This window comes from Accipiter gentilis, chromosome 5 (assembly GCF_929443795.1).
Source record: "Accipiter gentilis chromosome 5, bAccGen1.1, whole genome shotgun sequence".
NCBI lineage: Eukaryota > Metazoa > Chordata > Aves > Accipitriformes > Accipitridae > Astur > Astur gentilis.
The window spans coordinates 30,338,501-30,363,641 of NC_064884.1; the positions used below are offsets into that span (position 1 = coordinate 30,338,501).

General features: G+C 41.0%; 1 protein-coding gene across 5 annotated transcripts in view; it reads right to left on the reverse strand.

Moving 5' to 3' along the window:
• ARID1B (AT-rich interaction domain 1B) overlaps positions 1-25,141 on the reverse strand; it is a 337,362-nt gene that overhangs the window by 217,777 nt on the left and 94,444 nt on the right. For all 5 annotated transcript variants that reach the window (XM_049801069.1, XM_049801067.1, XM_049801065.1 and 2 more), the window contains exon 4: positions 15,831-15,941. In XM_049801069.1, the coding sequence (XP_049657026.1) occupies positions 15,831-15,941 (111 nt within the window). The remainder of the gene's footprint in view (positions 1-15,830; positions 15,942-25,141) is intronic.

Below are 25,141 nucleotides of genomic sequence, written 5' to 3' on the forward strand. Positions count from 1 at the left end.
AGCTTCTATAAAATCCTTGCTGTATTGCTGACTGCAGAACACTTACTGAAGAATGCATAATTACATCTCTTTAACCCCTTGTTGTCACAATGTATATTCTGTGCTTGGATCTGTTTTTTAATGTCGTTGTGTGTCACTCCGTCCCCCGTCCCCCCCGCCCCCCCCCCCCCCCAAAAAAGGAAAAAAAAAGAAAAAAAAGGAATGAAGAGAATTTGCACAGGCTAGCAAGCCCCAAAAATTATAAAAATACTACTAATGTGGTACTATTGCCAAAGATTCCAACCCATACAAATTAGACTCTCCACTTTATTTCACTACTAGCTGCTCTCATGTATTCCTCCCCACTATGCTTTATTTCAGACTGCTCAGGTACACACACAGTAGAGTCACTAAAATGCAACATCACCAACAAAGGAACATTTCAGGCCCAGTAGCTTCTGTTCACATGCCTTTCCACATGAACCTTGCAGTGTACAAGTGCAACAAGCCTTTTCACTTCCAACATGTCAATCCCTACTCTGGAATAGCTCAAGAACCTACTCATACGTTGAAGACAACGAGAAGTTCCTGTGAATTTTGCTCTTCATCCAATGCCTAAAGCAACAAGCAATTCTTGAAATTAATAAGTAATTTTGAATTTTTATGGCATTGGTACGCAATCTCAGGATATAGTGCTTGTGTCTTCCAAAATTCAAGAACTAGCGTACTCTGAAACGCTTTCTCATACAAGTAATAAGTATTTTTGTAGACCCTAGCTGCTGCTGATAAGAGGACAAGAATTTTTTCAAAAATAATTAAAAAATACTAGCTGCAGTGCTTCAATGGACAGGAGACCTGAACTAATAAGCATATGTGAGCACAGTGACAGTCAGCTGAAAACAATGGGAAAACACAGATCCTGACCTAAAAGACTTAAACAACTTTTCATAGACCATAAGCTAATGAGGAGTAGTGGGGTTTTTTTCCTCCATTTTGTCTCTATTTCCAGCTAGTTAGAGAAATGCTGGAGGCTAAGGGGTCTGAATACACACACTACTTCTACATGTAACACTGGGTTCTAAAAGAATTTTTCTTAATTTATGTATGGTTTGCAAATACATTGTTTTCAGCAAGGCTTCCACCTGTGCTGAAGAATGTGATTATAGCTCAGCAGAAGGCTGCAAGTGTTACCAAGGAGAACTGTATTTGCTGGTCACTATAGGTACAGCATACACAGCTGTATACAACAGATTTACAGACCCTGCCCAACGAAAAAGGCTCAAAACAGACATTAATATGGAGGAGCAGGATGACAACCGCGTAGAATGAACCTAAGAATTAATCGGCCTAATCCGAAGCTCACTGAAATCAGTGAAAAGACTGATTACAACCAAGTTTGAATTGGGTCCTCCAAGAATAAGGAGATGGAGAAAAAGTAGAGGGACGTTTATGCCCATTGGGACTTCTGTAGCTGTTGTTCATTGACTGATTTGGAAATAACCACCTGTACAGAAGAGCTGTTACTAGTGTTTAAGTGTGATTCTGGATTTCGCTTCTGTGTAGTATTTCTCTTTCAAATAGGCTCTCTAGTCTTTTCCCATTCCAAATCATTGGTGTCAAAGACTGGTATCAGCTACAAATAACCAATATACTGTTTGAGTCCCATGGCAAAAAGTAATACAATATACCGAGCTTTCTCATCTTTTATCTTCTATATGTTCTTCTGTATCATGCATTATTATAATTAAAGCTGAACTGGTTTTAGTTAAATTACTTTATGTAAATTGTCATAGTTTTATGAAGTCAACAGAGAGATGACAACTTACAGCAATGAAAGGCCTAGCCAAAAGATTTAAAAAAGAACAGCGAAAGTGAAAATACCAGGAACTCCGGAAAAACCTGAGGAAGGAATAATTTTAGGTTGTTCTGAATTCTGCAAATACAGTGCTAAGAAGAACACTGAGTACCTAAATAATTAAAGTTTATCCTCTTTATTGAAACAGTCCATGTTTGAGAATTCGTACGAGTTTTAATGTTTAATTAAGGGATTTAAACATCGTTTTAAGTGAAAACTCTGTGCAACCTTAACTATGGACCCACTAGGTCACCTCCATAATATATTCATGTTGGGAGATCCAAGACCGGGCTTTTACATAAGTCAGTTACTACAAACACACAGTTCAAATATCAGTCACCACCACGTGAAAAATCAATTTACAAGGAGATGAAAAAATAAATGTTCTAGGAGATAGGATATGCTAATGAAAATTAGTGTAGTGTGTTTGCTTTTTGTCCACGTCCGTCCAGGTTTTGGTTTCACATGCAGTGACTGCTGAGGCATGTTTATTTAGTGATTAAAAAAGAAAAAAGATTAAGCAGCAACTTTAAAAAGCCCTGTGTAGATAAAGATATGCCTGTTTTATAAGCAATTAGTAATTTCTTATTAATGGAATGTAAACTGTTTTGTCCACTTTTCCCAGAATTTGCAGATTTAAGAGGAATGCAACTCAAAGGATGAAGTTTATATCCACATAACCATGAGATGAGAGTAAACCTCTAGTCCAGCCTGTTTAATATATGCAGTTGTACAATACTGTATCCACTCTTGGAGCAGATTTGCCAGAACTGCCTTTTTTTTTAAAAAAAAATATGTAAACAGAATTTTTAAAACCTTATATGTAAAGGAAAAACTTTTTAAAAAAAGTTATGTTATTGTCACATTCACCAACACTACACACACTAACTCCAGGCTTGGCTGCAGCACAGCGGCAGCTGCTGTTGGCCAAGAGTAGAGATGGGCCTTATGGTGCTCTCAGGTGGTCAGGGAGTGGGGTTGACTATCCACCTTTCATCTACCCCAGGGCCTCCCTGAGGTAGGAAATGTATTTCACTCGAGTTTTAGAAGCAGTGCTATTTACCAAGGTGTCTGCGGGAGTCACACGGGTGAAAAGTTGCATACAGGAAGAAATGCAGAGCTTTGAGACACTGAGTGCTGAAGATGGACACATGGGGGGAGAGCAGGTGCCCTGCACACTCAACCTCCCCTGCTCAGAGACCCAAGCATGTCTAGAGTCCAGCTGGATAGGTGAAATAAATCTCAAAATTTTAGTCCACTCTCCAGAAGCTGCAAGTCCATCACACAAGAGGTACCATTTACATGAACATCACTACATAACAAAAAAAAGGGCAAAAATCGAGGAACATTTGTCTTTTCTTAAGATGTCCTTGGAAGCATTTAGGAGAGCAGGATCTGTGATAGATACAGACAGACAAAGTGAGGTGCCAGTAAGCACCCCGTAACAACAAATTCACAGTTAAAAAAAAAAGGGGGGAGGGGGGGAGGAGATTGGGGGGAATTATGAATTCCAGGTTTGCTTGTCAGCCTCCAAGTTTTTAACAGAGACACCATTTGTGTCGGCAGGGACAACTGAATCCCTGTATCCACAGCACTTGACTGCACTTAGGTATATGCCTCCTACTAGAGACTAAAATGAAAGCTGTATTTTAGAGCACTGAAAAAGTGAAACAAAGCCTGCAGCTTGTGTTTATAACAATACTTCTACTTGTCCAGATGTATTTCACTGGCTTCATGTTAATGAGGAAGGCAGTGGGGGTAAATACCGTGTCCTCAGGATCATTCTGGATTTTTTGGTCCCTGATCCTTCAACCACATGGTTCATCTCTTTTGAAGGCTGCCAACAAAACGCTGCATGTACAGACTGGGGTGACAACACTAAGGGCAGAAGAGAAGATGGGCATACAAATTAAAACACAAGACCAAAATACTTCCTCAATTCAAACCCTTCACAACCCTATCAAGCCTCACACGGGCTGACTTCAGCATCTGCTTCACTTAAATGACAAGAACAGACCCATGTGCATCACTCTGTAGAATGCTTCAAAAAAGCAGGATTCTTCAAAAACAAAAGTTAAAAAAGAAAAGTAAAAAGAAAGCCTTTTTCTGTTTTTAAACACGTTAAATGGGAGCAACCAGAACTGCTAGAGGCTTGCCAAGTTTCTGAAGACAAGATCAAGCAGAGAAAGGGTTAAGTCCTGAAAAATAAAAGAGCAACAGAGCAAATCTGACTACATGTTTGAAAGAGCCTATAAAATGTTACAAGCAAAACAGGAAAGCTTGTGTTAATAATGCATAAACCAAAGGAGAGAGGGAAAAAAAGCTACCCATTTAATGGAATAATGCTTTTATCCTTGCAGTTAAAACGAAATAAACCATGACTATTAATCTGGTAAGGCTCTGTAAAAACGCAATTTTTAAACATTTTCTAAGAGGGGACAGTTCAGTAACCGCTCTGGAGAGCGAGGCCTTGTGCAGGGCCGCGCTCAGCGCTAAATACCAGCCTCCGCTCGGCGGAGGCCATTACCCGCCCCGTCGCCATGGCGACGCTAACAGTGCGCCCGACTTCAAAGACAAAGATGTAATTTCAGACTTCCAGCAGCCAGAGGGAGCGGTGAGAGCTTTCTGCCCGGGCGGTGTCAGCTGATGATCAATTATAAAAATGCCCAGGACGGTTTCGAGGCGGCCTGAACCGCCGCCCGGCCCCGGCCCCGGCCCCGGCCCCGGGGGCACCCCCGCCCCCGGCCTGAGGGAAGGCGCAGGGCGCGGGGCCCTGCCCGCCCGCCCGCCCGCCCGCCTTCGCTTCGCGCCTGGCAACGGCGGGAACGGCGCCCGGCGCCCTTCCCCTCCGTCATCGCTGCCGGGGCCTCGCTGAACCGCCTCGCAAGGCTCCCACCGCCGCCTCTGCCAGGCGCCGATCCGAGCGGGGAGCGGGCGGCCGAGGAGGCCGAGCCCCTTCACCCGGCCAGGAGGGAGAACCCGAGTTCCCTCAATCGACACGCTTTTAATTTTATATTAATTTTATTTCGTTCCAACAACAACAAGTCGTCTTCATTTTTTCGTCCTACGTGAAGAGAGTCGGGATACTTGGAAGATCGGTTCAGCGGCGAAAGCCCTTGCAGGAAAGGAGAAAGCTCACTTTCAAGTTTTGCTGCTGTGTGGATACTGGCAATGAAGAGTAATAGTAGTGCAGAAAAACCAGACATTAACTTAGCTTATATGCCATTGTCTCATCAACATGCTCTTATTAAGCGTGACAAAAATACCCACTTATAAATCAATCTACAGTAGGCCTTGTAGTCTAGCAGTAGTATGGTGTGCTGCCCAGGAAGCCACGAATTCAAGCTCGAGTGCATTCTGTTTTTTAAATCTGCTTCACCGAGTCTTTGGGGAGGGGAGTGCAGTTCTTCTCTAGGTGCCACGTTCCCTACAGCATCACAGCCATGTGCTGAAACCAAGATTAAAAAAACAAAACTGCTTTTTGGTTTACTAGAATTGGGTTACGCTGGGAACCCCTTGGAGAAGAGACAGAGGAGCTGCAGGAAAGAGATCCTCAAACAACCCAACACCTTGAAGTATATTTTAGTACGTTACTATATACAGAGAGATACACATAATCTAAATGGCCTTACATCCCTAACTTGGTTGTTACCTAGTCTGAAGGAAACCTAACCCTGTTCTGCAGAAACCGAGACATTTTGCTTCCCTCTCGCCCAGCCGTGAAGTACCATGAGCTTCTGTATCCTTAACAGAAAGGCACCTTCCCACCTGACAGAGCCCAGAAGTCTTCAGAGACCTAAACCCCAAATACATCAGTACAAAGCATACTAGTTAGACAGCAAACACGAATACACCACCCATGCACACGCTTCAGTCTAAGATTACATGTCAGCCCTTGAGCTGACAGGGCTGCGGGCGCTGCCAGGAGAACAGCAGCACATGCCACCGCGCTGTGTCCCTGAACCACATCCTCCAGGTCCAAGGCGCAATGTGGGCCAGCACTTGCCATTAGGTTTTGTCACTCACCCTGGTAAGACTGGTAGGTACATGCTGCTCATAAGCGTGAGCTGGATCCTGTGCGTGACCCTGAAACACTAACCCCAGACTGAACTTGGAGGAGCATTAGCTGCCCGATCTGCACTTGTTTAATCATGAATGTGTGAGTTCAAGTGTGCTACAAAATTCATCTTTTGACAAAACTGCGTCTGTGTCATCTAAAACTATGCACACACAAATCAGGAGTCTGTGGGAAATGCAAATATACATAGAAGGGTATACAGAATGTCTTAGATTGCTGGAAAAGAGATTTTAGAAGTTAAAGACTAAAGAAGGGGTGGGTTTTGTTGTTTGGTTTTTCTTTTAAATAAACATTTTTTAAAAACACTTTGCACAGCTGATCACGTTTTGTTTCCAAGTTACATTTTTAATGGATGTGGGTGGTGGTGGAAAAAAACGTGTCAGTCTATAGGTCCTTCAATTACTCTTCAAATCTGTAGTTTCATTGCACATTGTAAGCGACAAAAGACAGTTTTTAGCCTGCGTGGCTAGCTGACTACAGCCCCCTGATCACATCTCCATGGAAATGGAGGTCAAATGATCAAAATATATACAGTATATATATTATACAGGAGGGGAAAGTTTGTTTTTCTGGCAAAAATATGGTAAAGGATTTACAGGATTGACTTCAATCTGACCTGTACTACTGTGAATATAGGCATTAAAAAGCAGGCACTAGAAATCACTGGTTCTAACAAGCAAAAATTAAAGAGCTAAATTGTTTGTAAGTATATATGAGTATGCGCATGGGTACATTTCTCAGCATTTTATAGAATCTGATATCTGACCTCTGTTTCTTTGCAGAAGAGAAAGACAACTCTGTAGGTAGCCTAAATGGCCCCTCTCACAACGAGCTGTGGTCTAAGCTCTGGAATAACCCTCTGGCCAGAAGCAGCCGAAGACTTCCAGAGCCAAAAAAATTCCTGTACTTCATCATACCTCAGAATAGGAACAAAAAAGGCTCTTACTGTGATTTCCAATGGGGCAAAATGTCTAACGAGCCATGCAGGAAGAATTAGCGGTCATTTAAAAACACCAATGGTGTGTATACACAGTCTTCCTAAGTCTTCTTTAGAGGCACAAGCAAAACAAAGGAAAGGAAAGAAAATGAAAAGAAAATGGACTATGAGAGAATCCAAATGAAGCCACAACTATGAGATGTTACTTATTAAAAAACAAAACAAAACAAAACCAAAACAAACACAGATTCTAAAATTTTACGGGCTTGGTTCAATAAATCCTGAAGAACTGTGCTGAAAATTGCACTGAACCACCTTACTTTTTTTCCTACTTTCATGTAGGCGTTTAATGATACAATAAACAGGATGGAAAAAAATCAGGTTTTTATGAAGCTTGCATTAAGCCCTGTTATTAAAATCCTGACATGGTGTGTAGATTAAATAAGGGAAAGAGATAATCTGGAGTTTTTCTTCCATCTCCACTGCAGTATCATACGAAAAACTGGTAAGGGTTTCAGTTCACTATAAAAGTCTAAAACCAAAATATAACAGTTTGCATTAAGTTTTATCCCATGCCATAATGGATTAGTTCACTAGGGCCAATGTCTGTACTTAATCTTTAAACCATTTTACCTACCTATATAATCTTACTAAATTATTCTGATTTTAGCAAGTGAGTCTAAAAATCTCAGATCACTTCTTGTTCCTCTACTTCCATACTTTTCAAAAACAAGCACTGGCCATTGTATAGTTTGCAGTTTAAGAAACAAAAATAATAATGTTTTAGATCTCTTTCATGACCTTTTGTGCAGAACATGTTGGCAAAATTCATAATTTATGATACTGTAAATGTACATGTGAGTCTATACCTTATGCTATGGCATGAAACAAGCTTTGTTCTCATAACTAGGTCCACTACTGTGTATTCAGCAAACCTTACTAAAGCTTACTGATGCATAATGTATTACTACATGCAAACATACAAACTCTCATGTATGCTTATCTTTATATTACTTCCCAAAATGATAACTGCAATAGTATGGTGAAAGATAAACTATTAAGTGAATTTCCACCTTGAAAGGGGGAGGAAAAAACAAACCCCAACACCACACCACATAAATTCATGCCATTTAAATATGATGTGAAATAAATTATCCAGAATGGTGTATTTTCCTATACTAATGCAATATGCCTCAAAATTCAGGTTCTAATTCTCATTTAACACAGTAAGTCTCATTTCACAGGTTGAGATGATTAAAAGGGTCATGCAACTGTTTGCATGGAAAGAAAGAGATCAACAACACTGGCAACTGAAAGTAGCCTTTTCCTGATGTTATCAGCTTTTTTATCTTGATTTCAATACACTACAATGCTTCAGCCCCCCCCAAATTACATTGCCGATTCAAACAGGACCCTCTTTATGAAGTCCTTCAGGAGCAGAACTGTGTTTGGAATTATGTGGGAAACGGCACAGAATAATCTGCATGATGTTAAGGAAAACTGATGCAGTGACCTAAAGCATAGTGCCTTCCAAAGACAAATGCAGAACCCCCCCTCATTTTGTGTGTGTGTATATATATAATTTTTTTTAAAAGGTAAATTGATAATGGATAATGATAATGGATACTATTTACGAGTAACACACTTCAGAAGCACTTCTCACATACAGCACAATATAGCACAGATTCTATAAAAAGCCACCATGAATTGCTGTCTTCAAGGGAAGACTTCATTGTCAATCTAAGATGTATGGCTCCAGCAAAGGAATGGAGGTTTCAAAGGCACTACAAGGCATTAGGTTTCAAGAAAACACATTAGTAATTTAAAAACCTGTGTCAAACCTCAAAAAATAAACCAAAACATGAAATAATCTCACACACTACAGGACTGACTTTATCAGGTTTCCAATATAGTACTACAAAACAAGTAACACATTACAAACACTTCCCATTTGCACTGTGATGGTACCTAAAATCCCCAGCAATTATGGATGCACCATAAACAATCAGACAAAGCACTGTGAAACCTGGCCTAATCTTAACACTATTGACCATGACTGCACAAACATCTGCTTACACAGAAACAGCAAGCTGACCAGGACCACTCAGAAGTGAGCTTCACATCAAAGACTGGTAACTTTTAAAAAAAAACAAAACAAAACAAAACCAACAAAAAAAACATGAAAGCTGCAACAATAGCACCAGAAGCCAACACGTTCCCAGCAAACAGGAATGGATGGCAGAAGAAAAAGAAAAGGCATCTACTGCTAGGCTTCAGATGTTGCTGGTCAGAATGAGTTACTGTGTTTAGTCAAGGTTATGAAGCTGAGGTCCCACTTCACAACGGTTGGTGAGCACAAGTAAAGTAGTCAATTGGGAAAAAAAAAGAAGTTCCTATCTTACAGGAATACTTGTGGTAAAAATAAAAGAAAAAAAACATTTACAGTGTCTCAGGTACTTCCTGAAATGGTATTCAAGTGAGTAATACTCTTTTGTCTTACTTTCTGTGTCATAATCCCAATGTTCACACAGGCATGAACAAAGACATGCACCACTGAATATATTAAGCTTTGGAATTTATAGTATGCTATCAACTCAAAATTTACAAATAACCAAGCAGATAAGACATGCATGCTTTTATACACACTCTATATATGTACACACATTGTATAACATGTTTTAAAACCTAAAAATTAATCCCCAAATGAAAAAAAAAAAAACCCTACCATTTTAGAGTTAGATTCCCAACTGCAGAACCTGAAGGCACTGACTTGGAAATTTAGGTAGATTAAAAGGACAGCTAGTGCAGTTACTCTGTCCCTGCAGCAGGTACATCTAAGCCATGCATGCAGAGGCACCCATGCTACTACAGCTTACAGCCTTGCGTATTAAAGTAACCTTGGGGGCTTTCAGCTTGCCTCTCAAGTTGCAAGCTTTGGTGGTTCAGGGACTACCACAAGCGCAGCTCAGTCGCCCCAGCTATGGGGCCAGAACAGGGAACGGGGGAGGAAGGAAAGCTTCAACCACCCAAATTATATCTAGTTTCTTTAATTCTTGAATTGACACCAGTACTGTCCTGGTATTTGGAGGTATGAAGTACACTGATGCAACTCCTTGTGGCTTTAAAAAACATTGCAGGAAAAAAGCTACTAATACTTTAATATTCCACTTAGGGCAACATTGCCCTATTTAAATACAAGTTTTTGCAACCTTAACCACTACTGGGATCTATAATCCCTTAGCAGGTTTCCCACATAAGTTTCATGTAGAGGTCAGACTAAATATTTCTTTTTGCATATGTAAATTTTCTTAGATCCTAAATTGTTAATTCTGTTATTACAGAGATATTGTAAACATTGCAAAGGTAAAGTATTTTGAAAATGGAAAAGGTGACGTTATAGCCAAGTATCTTTTTTACAGTACTTAGTGAAATTAGTTTTTATACTTCAATTACAACCTAACACTGTTTTTTTTTTAATAAATATGATCGATCTGTCAAGCAAAACCAAGTAATCCTCTAAAGCACAAACCACAACTGAATAACAACAGGACCTCCTCTTCACATTACATATTTTAATTTTAATAGCAAGAATACTTAATTCAAGAATCAACAATTTTGGTTTCAATGTTTCAGTTTAACCCTACATGGACAACATATGCCCAGGGCTGCTCTGCACTACTTGAATAGTACTTTTCCCCGAAAACAGGACTTAAACTGGATGAATGAATCAGTTTGATCACCTACATGAAATCCTAGCTTCACTGAAGTAAAATGTAAAACATGCATGAACACTGAGTGGGCTAAGATTTTCAGCGACACACACGAAGCCTAAGTTCATCCCCCGATAACACAACCAATGTCAGTGGCGCTGCAGTGGTTCGCCCTGGGTTTGACCCACTATTCTGACCGACACCAGGACACAAACACGAGGCCACGCTCAGAATCTGTATGCGCACCAGCACCAACAGAGCATGTTTTTCACCTCAGAAACACACTGAAAATACATGTATTTGGTAACTCTAGACCTATGTGTTGTATGAAACTTGTTCTAGCTACAGGTTTATCACATGGAATGGCGAGAAGGAAAAAAAACCAACAAACTAGCAACTGCACTTGATCTAGAATTAAAATGACTTGGAAAAAATAGCAACTTTTTCTGCATAATGGCTAAGAAAAGCCTTTCAGAAAGCTTAGTCACTTCTTTGCAACTTGAAGCTTTTTTCCTTTTATTCCAGGCTTAAACAAAGTTCAGTGGGGCATCAAACTGCCTCAGTTTTAAATTACAGTCTGCACTTCAAAATAGAATGCATGCACCACATGTTCCTGAAGCTAGAGGGTGGGAGTGTTATTCACTGAAAATTGAAGGCTTGTTGAGTCAATAATCTTCTTTCACAGAGTAACAATTTTCAGCTAAAATTTCTTGACCCAAACAAAGGAAAACAAGATCATTCAGTTATTTTACAACATTGCAGAAAAAAGAAAGGAAAGTGGGAAAGAGGCACACCAGTCTTATCCTACTTGATGTAAAAACAATGGAAAATTTAATTCACAAGTATTACATACTCATATTTCCTTCTTGTGCATGGTTTAACATACTCCCAAACAGTTATTTTCAGATGGAGACATGAATAGAGGCAAATAACTACAGGACAGAATTGCTATCATATACTACACATGCATCTATCAACTAGCAACTGCATTTGCCTCCCAAGAATTACCAAGAATCCATTTACAGATTGCCGCAGAATTGTTCTGCGTAGAAATTGCTCTTCCTCCATGAAAAGGCCCAGTAAGTGATGTCACAGAATTAATCCACGAACTCAGAATTCTGAGTGACCTAATAAAGCACCGACTCCTGCAACCCCAGATACAACCCTCCCCCTTCAACACTGCATGACCTCCAGTAAACACAAGATGAACCTCAGCTAAGTTATAAGACTAAGGCCACGATTTCCCTACAGTGTACACCAATGCAGCTGAGGGCCACCATAAACCCACCTCCCCTGCAGCCTCCAGCCACGCACGCTCAGGCTTCAGGGCTTGCACTCTCTGACTGCTTTAAACAGCTCAGGGATGCAAACTGGCAGAAAACTTACCTTACAAAAAGAAGTGAACTGTCTTCTGTCTGTCTGGGGCTCTGTGACTGCTGCAGGGCCCAGTTGTGAACACCGGGATCTGCTGTGCCACCATGTCTCAGCTGAGAGGATGACAGCATCTTAAACTCTTCCAGCAAGATCATACAGTCTTTTAGGATGTGGCTAAAATCAAAGCTGCTGCAGTCCCCACTGTCCCCCTTCCCATCACAGCTTCTGATTCCCGTCTCCTCTTCTGAGGTACCACTGATGCCCAAGCAATTACACAGTGATTCAGTCAAAAACTAACCCAGAAATAGAGAGAGTGATTGTTTCTCAGCTGGTTCAATTGCCAGTCCCAGGAGTGGCAGTGGAGGAGATGGGACGGCACAGCCAGCACACTGCGGGGCACAGGGCAGGACTGCGGCCGCCCTCGCTTACAATGGCTCAAGCAGCCACAGAATTTTACCTGTACCTTGCAACAAGAAAAAGTTAGCAGGAACTTATGTTTCAAAAGCGTGGCAACCTTGGATAGGCCATTTGACCTCACACCTCAAACAAGCACACCTGACACTGGGCAAAAAAAGACCTTATTAAAACAAAACAAAGTAACAGCAAAACCACCAATGCCTACCTGAAATTACTTTCATACTCATGCCAATAAAAAAAATTAAATTCATTTAAGTTTTCTGCTCTTCATTCTATCAACACAATCCAATGTGAACATTAACAAAATTACTCATTAAAGACAAAATAAAGGATTAGCCTTCATAGACACACACACAGCCTACTGCTGACACAAGCCCCTTTACTAGAACAACAAATTTGCAGATATATCATTTGGAAACTTTTTCCTGTAAGTCTGCTCTAGCTTTCTCACAATAGCAGAAATAGGTCTTTTGCTATTATCCCTTCAGTCTCGCTAAATATACTCTGTAGTAGCTGTTCTCCAGACAATTTCATTCAGGCCTCTCCCTCTTTATTCCTCCTCTCTAACGGGGAACAGTTTCTGTTTATGACTTCCTTTCCTTCACACAGTACCTAACTCCCATGTTTTCTCAAAAGCTTGAGATTTCCTTCTAATTGTGACCCCAACAAAAGTGCTCGGAGCACTATTCTGTGCAACTTTTCATTTGGGCTCTCAGTGACTCCACATGGCCACAGACCCACAGGTCAAACCCTCCAGATATCAGAGCAGTTAGGAGAAGGAAAGCAAGCATTGTATAGAATCTGACAGGCCATTAGAAGTAGCTAATAAAGCCGTATTTTGTTTGTAGCCGTTTGTTACCAACCCACATTACAAATTTGTCTGCTTTGAACTTTATGGGAACATTCATGCCAGGACTTTTATATACAATGTGTGAAGGAAACGGAACAACTATTGAGCTGTTTAGCTGCACTTACTGTGACACAAACCTGAAAAAACTCTCCCAAAGGATGACACAAGCCAGCATTCAGTGCCACAGAAAGTGGCCGGGTCCTCTTCAAATCCATCAAAGGAAAACTCTTTTTTCAAAGCCACATCAGAGAACACCATTTAGTATTACATCTCTTTTGTTGTTTTTAGACACTTGTATAAGCTTGCTATGTAGCTGCTGTGATTTTACACAATGCCCTTAAGAACTAATAAGATAACGGGCAAATTGTATAAATACCAGAATACCATGAAACAAAACATAACCAAATGTTATTAAAAGCGTAACACCACTGCTATCATTTCAAGCTTCACTGTACAAAGATGACTTACTGACTACTACCCTGAAGAACAGCATTATCTTGAAAACAGGCTTAAGAAGCCATATTTAGTATCCCAAAATGACACTATAACTAGGAATACTAAACAAGGGATAGTGATCACAGGTTTTCCTAAGCAGTCCAAAACTGCATGGAGAACTCTCCTGCTCCGGAGAAAAAACAAAGCAATCCATACCCCAAATCAAATTATATTAAAGCATTTATGTTCACCGTACTTTGAATGTATGGGTTCTTCCTAATTTCAAAGACATTTTCCTTGGATGCAAGATGGTGGGGAGTTTGCTCACTCTACCAAAAAAAGCCTTGTCACCACATACGAAGGATTGCAGTTGTTTTTAAATTTGAAAACCAAAAGAAAAGAAAGAAAAAAAAAAAACCCACAAAAAAAACCTCCAAGCCAAAACCAAAACAAAATACGAAATGGTAATACTTCCCATTCTCCTCCATATCCAAACAGCAGGGGTTTTGAGTATATTAAGTGCTCTCTGGTTATTTATTAAAGCTTTTCAGTAACAAAGTGTCTCAATAACAGCATTTGGGACCAACTTAAAAGAGTTTAAGCTATGTGGCCAAAATGGTTAACATTCACTGTTAATACTACCAGCTCACTCATACCTAGAATAATGAGCTACTAAATATACCAAACACTCAGGGACACAGATAATACCCAATACTCTGCTTAGGTATCATGACGATGGAGGTAGGACAGAGCATGGATTAAAAGTAGGGCAATTGTTTAAGAAAAAACACAGGGAAATTAATAGAACATTAGTTGATAAATAACGTGACTTCTCTCTACCTTAATAAACACTGTTCATGAAAAACTGGGAGGTAAAAAGTCCCTTTTAATATCACTGCTTTTTAAAGTAGGTAGTTATTGCCAAAACAGTTCAATGTCCACAGCAGCTACTATTTTTAAGGTAATTGCCAGCATTCATTTTTGAGATCTGTTCAGAGACATTAGTCTTTTTAAAAAAGGCTTCCTGAAAAACTGTCAAATTAATACTAGGTCCAAAGCAAATGGATATCTCTTCTTACACCAGTTTCCATAGCTTCTCTCAAGACATGCATGTCTCAAATGTCATGTAAGGAATTTGTGGCACATACACTCTCCTAGGTGCCAAAGATATAACTTTAAAATGCTGTGAAGATGTTTATTGCCCTATTTTTAGGGATTGGCAATAGTGCCATGTGCCAGAGGTGAAATATACAACATACTACCAGATTACACAGATACATTTGATGTCTTGTTAAGGTAAACTCTTCAGAGAGATCCCTCTGCTAACTGCAAATGAATACATATCCAGTGAACTGCAGGAAATATCCTATATGTTTAATATACATTATTTCAAGCCAGAGGTTACATAGCTTATAAAAAGTTTTCATCATTTAAGCTGAGCATATTCTAATTGGTTCAAATTCATGCTGTTTTACTACCAACAAACAAGAAAATCTCCAAACCACGAGGGGCACACAGAGACAAGGCTAAAGAGTACTTTGTCCATTATAGTGAAATAAGACCTTCAAAAATGCAAGTAACTCCAGTGTCTTTGCAAAGTATATTCATTTGGGCTGTTTCCCCCCCAGCAGAATGCATGGAGCTCAGAAAAAGTAAGAAATGTTAGTCCAAAGTAATGTCCTAACCAAAACATCAACCTAGCCCAAGTATCACTATCATTCCCACTTCTACACTTCTCTAGTAATAGACAGTAGCATAATTAACACATCAAACTCATTACAGATGCTCAGGGTTTGGAGCAAATAACTCCTGGTAGCAGTATTCTAAACCAGAATCTACTGAAATCCTTTGAAAAGGGCACAGAAAAAAGCCTCTTCCTCACCAGATTGTTTTGTGCAAGTATGGAATTCCTAAAGCTAAAAAAAAAATCAATCCATTTCCTCTATGCAAATACACATGTGCACAAGCACAAAACATGCATGTGCATAAATAGTGCTATTTTGAACCAGAACAAGCCTAAACAAAGTCCACTCATATACAAGCTGTCTGTTCTCATCATATTTTTAAAAAGTTTGTGATCAACCTCATTTAATATTTCTTCTCTCAATATTTCATATCCGCTCATCCTAGATGCAATGAAATTGTACGAAAAGTGCTTTCATTTTAAAATACTGAAAGAAACATTAGTTTCTTACTGGTAAGCTCGATGGTCTTTCTTGCTGGATTAGATTCAAGTCTTCATGGTTAGGCTTTCCTGGGGCCATAGGGGGTTGAGATCTGGTTCCATAGCCTTCCTGAGACATGTCCTGCAACAACAATTGTAACAATTATTAACCTTACTCAGTAATTACAGTTAAATCCGCATCACAGAAGGGTGGAAATACAACAGCTGAGTGCTGATGGTTTTTTTGATCAGAAGTTTTTGCTAGTTAAACCTTCCTGATAGTAGTATCAAGCCCACACAGGTACCACTATGTCCTGCACTGTTTGTAAAAAAAATCCAGGGAGCAGAGCTGCATGATGACAAGCAGCAGGGAATCATACCACTGGAACATGGGGAAACACAGAAAACCAAGCCTGCTAAATAAACGACCCCCTTTTACTGTAGAAGAGTAGCAAGCACAAAGTGTTCAAAACATTCATCCTACTCTGAGATGTATTCTCAAGCGTTTTGATGAAGTACTGAGCCAGGTGGAAGACTGGACCTGAAAATAAGATTGTAATCCTGCTGTGTAATCAGACTCCTGTAACGACCCTGGATTTACCATCACTACTACTGGCACAACTTTCAAACACTGGCTATCAGGTTGTAGTACACAACACAAGTCACTGCATCTGCTGGAGGCACGTTGCATCGTGTATTGGATCAAGGGTGGCTCCAAAGCCTGTACCAGCAACCTGGGGATTTTCCTCCCTACACAAGCCCAAACAGTCTTAGGTAATAGCCTAACACAACACCCACCACCCAGGGACGGGGGGAGACACGAAACAACCTCCCCTAGGCCATCCCCCGTCCCGCAACACAAGCTTACTTCACACGTATAGATAATTGCCCATTGCAAAGCCTTAGGTTCAGGCTTCATTTTAGCTACTGTAGCAGCTTGTACACTAACTTCAAGGAAAACAACAGAAAGCACAATACTGACTTCAGCAGGTACAACTGGCAGGGGAAGTTGAAGAACCAGTTCCCGACTGCTAGAAAAGATATCTCACCTTAAAGGTTTTTCTTTGTTGTTTTTCAATGGTTATTAAACCTCTCCTCTCCCCCTCCGGAGTTTACTACCAGTTCAATTCGCTTCAGCCGCCCTCACACCTTCACTTCTGACACGTACCCGAAAGCACACGCGCGCGCCTGGCGCGGAGGAGCGGGGGAAGCCGTCCTCTGCCCCATCCCCCTGTAGCCCGAACATCACCTTGCTGCTGCTGCTGCTGCTGCTGCTTGGAAAGGGCTGCTCGGACAGCCGCGCGTCCGCACCAACGTTACTGCTCAGGCACGGACTCTGCGAGGCAGCTGGCTTGCAGAGCAGGAAAGCTTTCTGTCTCTCTTTTTAGCCCAGCTCCTGACAGAGGGGAACTCGCTAACAACCGTACTGTTTCCAGTCAGAGCCTTCCACCACTTTGGACTCTCCCGAATTATTTTAAGGGACGCAGAAAATTCAACGGGGCTAATAAAACAAACCCCAGCAAACCTGATACGATGAAAACCCAGCAATAAATGATCCTATCCCTAAGCCGGTGCCAAGTAAAATCAAGAAACACTTAAAAGGCCAGCACTTCAATGTGGTTACCAGCAGAGGGTAACAATTAGGCTTAAGGGTGACAAAGGCTGATGGCTGAATGATTATTATCCCCTGTGACCCCCCGCGCTCCCCCCCTCCCAGATTTCCACTTGTCACACAGCTCTCCTGCTGCGCACACCAGCAGGTTCCTGTGGATTAACAGTGAGGTTTAAAATCAACAAATGGCACAAGGCCTCCATTCAGCAGCCTTCACCCCAGTACAAAGGAGTAGAAAGGTGCAGGACAGCTTCACAATAGGCAAACAAATGAGCAAACCTCTGCTTTCCTTTTTATTTAAAAACGCGCACGCACACACACACACTCACGCACATGCACGCTAGGGGTTGTCGCTGCGCAGGCATCTGTAATAAACCCAGCAACCCCAGATTTCAACTTCCAGTTCAGCGTTCGACTCTCCCCTTCCTAATTCTTAAAAAAATACACCAAATAAGAACCACTTGTTAAAACAGCAACAACAAAAAACCACCCAGAAATACCAAAAGTGGTGAAAAAGGATAAATGGAATATTCAATTTAGGAGACGTCATTTTAGAAACACAATTGTTCCTTTTTCCAAACAGACCCTACAGGATTTCTCTGGGAAGCAAAACATGTTTTATATTTTGAAAAATCAAGAGCCATTAATTCCTTACGAAGTACCAAGCATGGTTCTTCCCACATGTTTGCAAGATTTTAACCTCCCTTCCTACTGAAATTTCCAGGGGGACCAGAGCAGGAGAGGGAAGAGACAGCACGCTTTCTCTTGAGAAATACTGCATGTTGAATGGAATTTACTTTTACCTGGGTATTTGAACACTATCTATGAAATGTCTTTCCACACACTGAAGAGCACATTAAAAACCCCAGACATGACACGCTTTGTCTTTTTAAATGCACCATTTTCATCATGCTTTCCTTTCTGACTGTGCTTTCCTTTCTGAAAAATCAAATCCATTTGCTCAATTCCAGATGAAGTTTGGAAACAAATACTGCAGACATCCGTGTTTGTTACGATGCAGATACCTGTGCACTCCAAATGGGACAAGATCACATACTCTTTCTTATATTCTCCATAAAGCCATTTAGATACTTGGATCACTGGAAACTTGGAAAGCAGCTCTTGAGAAGTAAAGAATCAGTTTGCTCTCAGTAAGTTGCAGGCATGAGAATCTCCCAGATGAAATATGCGTGGGGCTGAGCGTATAATTTTATGTGTTTATACCTATGTGTTGTCCAATAAAAACAGTCCATTTATATACTAAACATAATGACGATTAAATAATAGCATATTACACTAAGAGATTGGCTTCATAACCAAAATAGTGCTTAGTATCATTTTCACTGAAAAATGGGAGACAAAATCCCTGCTGCCTTTCTTCAGTTCTGCATTAGGAAATTTTGTTAACATACAGAATATTACAGAACAGATACAACAGATTAAGAGATAAATAAGAAATAAGGACAAAAGTATTAAGGTAAATTGTCCATCACTGAAGAAATGCATGGAATTGGCAATTTTCACTTTCAGTTTTGAAAGGTCATTTTTCTTTCTAGCATCTAGGAATGGATTTATTGGGGACTGAACAGAGGAAACGTAAGGAGAAGAGGAACATGTTACCATGTGTTGTGCTACATCTACGTACAGTCATGGCTGAGGAGTCTCCAGTTGATACTAGGGCTCAACCTTCTCCTGGGATCCCTGATTTTTTTAAAAATTTTGACTACCAATATTTCATCCATCAATGGCATCAGCTTTCAAAGCAAAGCTTATGATTTTTTTATGAATCACAGAAAATCCTTCCTCCCATAGAAGAGCATGTGTGTAAGAAAGAAATCCAGGCTTTTATAAACAGAAGGCTACAAGTTTCCACTCAGAACCTCCCAACTTGGCATAAACCCAATCATATCATAGCTGTTATAGCACAAACTGTCAACAAAGTTGTAAAATAACTAAAAGCAGGGTTTCCCCCATCAGATTTTAGAAAAGGCATAGGGACAAATAACCAGCAACTCATAAAATGATACTCAAAATAGCTGAAGTTTAGACTTTTTAGACTTTTCAAAAAACATTTATACTGTGAAACAGGTAGACACAAAAAAAAAAAAAGGGGACTATGCCTACATATACACAGCCTAAAACCTATGTATTGGGTAAGCTGTTCAGAAATCAAGCCATATACAATTATTCTATTTGGGTAATAACAACAACAACCAATTGCTTATCATCCACAGAGACAGGACTAGTTATTTACCTGCTACTGACATACACTTTTAGCTTGCTCTGCAAATTGTGGTATATGGACGGAGCTCAAGATTTGTGTAGTCTGAGGAGTATGGGAGGAAACAGTATTTTCTTCCCTTTTACTCGCTGTTACTGTACTCATCTTACAAACTTTTCAAGTCTCTAATTGTGGTGTGGGATTTCACTAACTCAGAGGTTTAAAGTGACCAAGTGAGCCAATGTGTCAGCCTGCAAGAAAGTCAAAAGCCCCTTGTTCCTGCCTCGCCCAACTGTTGCTTTATTAGACCACTTTGTGAAATGGTGCAACTTAAAACTTGCCAGAAAAGTAACCCCTCTCCCCCCAGCTTTATCATGGGTTACTGAGCAGAGCTGTCCTACGGGAAGGATTGGGTGAGCGAAGAGAGGAAGGAAACTTCCCTCCTCTGGCAGCACCATCCACGAGGCCAGCTCCACCAGCCACCAGACTGCAGCCCAAGTCAACTGCACTGCAACCTCTTTGGAGTAGGCCACAGATAGACAACCTTTTCCCTTTTGATATGCAAGGCTAGTTAGTGTCATGCGTTCATCCCCTAGCTGGACCTAGTTCAAACCAGGAAAGTCTGTCCACATTTACACGTTCCCTGCAAACCTGAATGAATGTAGTGCTGTAAATGCTTGAAACCATGTAGATGAAATACACTTTTTTTTATAAGTTCTACCTAAGAAGATAAGATCTAGTTATTAAATAGTTTAAGTTATTTTTAATGTAAAATGAAAGCATAGTGAAAACATTAATGTTTGGGGGAAACCACATTTAAAGAAGGGCTGGGTGAGAAATATCATTCAGGCTTCATCCACTTCTACTGCAGCAAATTTCAGAGGGATGACATGACCACCCACGAAGATAAGTACCATGATGGTTAAATACAAGGAAAATAATTTATGGAAAATTGTATACTAGACTTCAATTTGAAAAACTCATTAAAAACTATTTTAGCTTATGTTCTTGATTCAGTTGGTTGATCCTTAGAAGACTTCAAGTATGAGAGCAGTGAATTCTACAGCAATGTGACAACAGCAAAATTGAAAGCAAATGTGGTTTTGTTGTTTTTTTTTCTGAGACAACTTGAGAATGGAAGTCAGGACCCAGTGCAGCAGCCAAGAGGAGCATACAGCCTTACAATACAAGATTATTTTACTCATGTCTGAAGGGATACTGTGGAACAGAAAGAAGGCAAGTGATATGTTACGGGCTATGGAAGGACATTCCTTGTTATCACTTAGCCAAGCATCTGTTCATTCTGTGTAGGCAAATACATACCAACATATTTCCTGTCTTTCCACCTTCTGCAGTAAAAAGCTACAATAAAAAAAAAATAAAATTACTTACCAGAATGGTGACATATCCCTATACAGCCAACTTCTAGCCCAACCTAGTAACTAACATGTCACCTCCCAAGCTGTACACTCTCTGGCAGCACAAAACTGACAACAAAGGACAGCCAACCTGTTAGAGGAATATTGTAGGTAAGGCTGCACTCAGAAAAAATGTTATGCCCAGGGGCACAGGCAACACTGAATCTCATGCAAGCAACAAACAGAATGCAGCCCTGTGGGCAACAATCTACTAAGGACAAAAGAGCAGAGAGGTTTGCTTGAATCCTGGGCAGATGGTCTGCAGAGATCCTGCAGGATATAGATGGACTCCTGCAGAAGATCCTGGGTCAAGAAGAAATGCATACATATGTCCTAATTTTATGAATCAGAAATAGAAAAACCAAACTAAACAAAAAACCCTAAAGCCTCAAAGAAAAGGAAATCGGTATCTTGCAGCTGGAGAGCATTGTGCAAGGAAGTCTCTTATTGCACAGAGGGAACAGGTGATTGCAGGAAAAAAATTGTTTGGTAGGTCCCAGCAACTATTACACCAACAAAAAAGAAGAGAGTGCTAACCACCGGAGGTGGATTACCAATGCAGTCTGGTAATCCTCTTCAACATGCTAGTCTGTGTTTATGTGATCAAGTAAATAAACCCTGCTCATAACCAGAATACGTAAATCATTTCAAGCCAACCCTCTACCACCACCATGGAAACCTGAATGGAGACAAGGAAAGCAGATGTCCTGAAGTACAGCACGCAACAGGCTGGCATCTACCTCAACATGCTGATGCTATTGTTGATTGTTGCTTCAGTGGGTCTGACAAGCAGCAACTGCTCTTCTTTCAGGTGTTTATCATTTCCCCGCAGTCATGCCAGGGCAGGATTGTGCCCTCAGAAACGAAGGTGATACTTTGCCTTACCAGGTTAATTTCAGTCTTGGTCTTCATTACAGGTACCAGAGGGAATCGAAGAGTTTCAGAGAAGTGCCAAAGCAAAATAGTCCTTTCCTCTTCCAAAAGGAGATAGTTCATCCAGAAATCATACCTAACCCCTCAGAGAAAAATCCTACCATGTACCTGGAGAAATTTGGAAAACTTGCCAGGTTGGAATCCTCAGGTGTAGACCAGTCATTGTCAGTAAGACACCTCATCCTCTTCTTCAATGATATTAATACCTTCCCTTCCAAGATACCTGCAGTTTCATTCTAAAACTTACTATTTCCTAGATCTCTTTTTAAAGCTAATTAAAAAACAAAAAAACAAAAAAACCAAAAAAACCCAAACAAACAAAAAACCAAAAAACCCCAACAAAACCAAAAAACCCCAAAAACATCTACAATGGGAACACCATTTTCTCCCTTCAGGATCCCAATTATCACAGAATGACAACCAAGTTAAGTCTTAAGACACTGGAGGGGACAAGAAAAAATATACTTTGCATAGCAGGCAGCAGTTGATGCAAAAGATAGTTAATTCAGGTAAGCAAATATATTATTAAGGCTCAGTCCATCAAAACTGTCAGGAACTTATTAGAAACTCAGACTACCTAACTATGGAAGGTTTTCCCCTGCAGAATATACTGAAAATAATTTTAAAAGCAGATAAGGTCAAAAAAGCGCCCCACATCTCACAGAAAGAACACTGTTTGGACAGCATAGCTTCTAGTCACATATCGGGTAATCTGAGCCAACAAACAAGAGAGAAGGGTCTCTTTTCCTAAATGCTCTAGTCCATTTTCACACATGTCTCATCTATATGGCCTCCAGGAGCCACGTTAAGCAAGTGATGCAGGAAGAGCTCCAAGATGAAATCATTCTCAGAAACCCTTATCTTGCTATTCTCTTTCTGCCACTATTGCATTCCATGGATCAGAGAGCATATCAATAGTGGATTTAATCAGAAACAAGACATTTCTTCTAGTTTTCTTCTCTCATACCTGTAACATGCCACATGAAAAAAATAGGTGAGTTTGATGTTCATATTAAAATGTGACTGTTGCACATTGCACAGCCTGATAAACAGCTGTCAGTTCTTCATTTACAGGCAAAATAAAGGTAGTTTTTTGTTCTACAGATGCAAAGTTCCAGTGTGAATGAAGAGATGAGAGAGAACCTGAAGAGGTAATCTGAGAAACGTAACTTCGAAATAAGGGGTAAAACAAGCATTTTATTTCCATTAATTTTCCCATGTTTAAAGAGTTTGTTGGACTTTTCCTAAAAAACCCTACAAGACTGGGCAGTCCCACCACACTTTCATTTTCTACACCCACTCCTTCCTCTCCCTGCCCATCCTTTCACTGACAAAGCTATACTAAGAAAAAAGAAAAAAGAAAAAAAAAAGAGCCCTGGCAGTTTTTACATGTCCTATTCTTTATAGTCACTTGGGACAGACTACCACATTAATGTAATGACTTACAGATTTTGTGTCATCCAGCATCCTCCCCTGCCACACTAGCCCTTCCTAAAACTTGGGGAGGAACGCATCTCTTCAGCAAACGCGAGACACAAAGCTGGACTGAGACACAGCCCCGCACCCCTAAGGAAGTGCTAAACCCAACAAAACGCAGGAGAGGACAGGATTTAAAACATGCCATTTCTTTCAACTCGGCTGCCACAGAAGCAGGGAGCTGGGGGGGCTCTGTGCCCCAGAGGGCAGCAGCCTGCCCCAGACTGCCTGCTGCCGCCGAGGAAGCTCTCCCAAGCATACGGCTGGCTGGCAGAAACGAGGTCAGAGCACTGCCCGCAGCTTACAGCAGAGCTGAAAGCCTGAAGCCAGCTTACAGAATAAAGAGAAAAGCTGCACCGAGAGCAGCTGCTACCTCTAGGCTAATCGAGCTAGGTACCCAAGGATGAGACTTCCTCACTTGAGACCAGGAAACATTTCTTCAGTGTTTTCTTAGGGGCATGTTTGTAACTGTGCTTCGAGCTATAAGCCAAGACTTTGTCTAAAGGCTCATGAAAACCTGTAAATCTGTGAAGAAGGGTTGCAAGCAACGCCCAAAACTTCACTGAGGTCACATAAAAAAAACAAAAGCCAACAAAACAAAACGGTGAGGTTTGTTGTGCGGGTTTGTTTGCTACCTTGTCCGTGTGTCCCCCCTCCCAACATAAAGCTGTATTATGTTATATATAGACAACATTTATATCACAGCCTACTGACACCTGTTGACTTATTCCCTAATTCTCTACCATGGAGGTCTCTTAAAATGATTGAAATGAGGTTTACCTACTATTTTATCAACAGCAGAATCATAGGAGAAGGAATCATAGAATGGTTTGGGTTGGAAGGGACCTTAAAGATCACCTAGTTCCAACCCCCCTGCCATGGGCAGGGACACCTTCCACTAGACCAGGTTGCTCAAAGCCCCATCCAACCTGGGCTTGAACACTGCCAGGGATGGGACATCCACAGCCTCTCTGGGCAACCCGTTACAGTGCCTCACCACCCTCACAGTGGAGAACTCCTTCCTCACATCTAATCTAAATCTACCCTCTTTCAGTTTAAAGCCATCACCCCTTGTCCTATCACTACATGCCCTTGTAAAAAGTCCCTCTCCAGCTTTCTTGTAGGCCGCCTTTAGGTACTAGAAGGCTGCTGTAAGGTCTCCCTTGAAGTCTTCTCTTCTCCAGGCTGAACAACCCCAACTCTCTCAGCCTGTCTTCGCAGGAGAGGTGCTCCAGCCCTCTGATCATCTTTGTGGCCCTCCTCTGGACTTGCTCCAGCAGGTTCATGTTCTTCTTATGTTGGGGGCCCCAGAGCTGAACACAGCACTCCAGGTGGGGTCTCACGAAAGCAGCTACGCTTCTTTTCATGCAGCCCAGGATACAGTTGGCTTTCTGGGCTGCAAGCTCACATTGCGGGGTCACGTAGAGCTTGTTATCAACCAACACCCCCAAGTCCTTCTCCTTAGTGCTGCTCTCAGTCTCAATCCACTCATCGCCCAGCCTGTATTTGTGCTTGGTATTGCCCTGAACCATGTACAGGACCTTGCACTTGGCCTTGCTGAATTTCATGAGGTTCATATGGGCCCACCTCTCAAGCCTGTCAAGGTCCTTCTGGTTGGAATCCCTTCCCTCCAGCACGTTGACCACACCATGCAGCTTGGTGTGGTGCACTCAATCCCACCG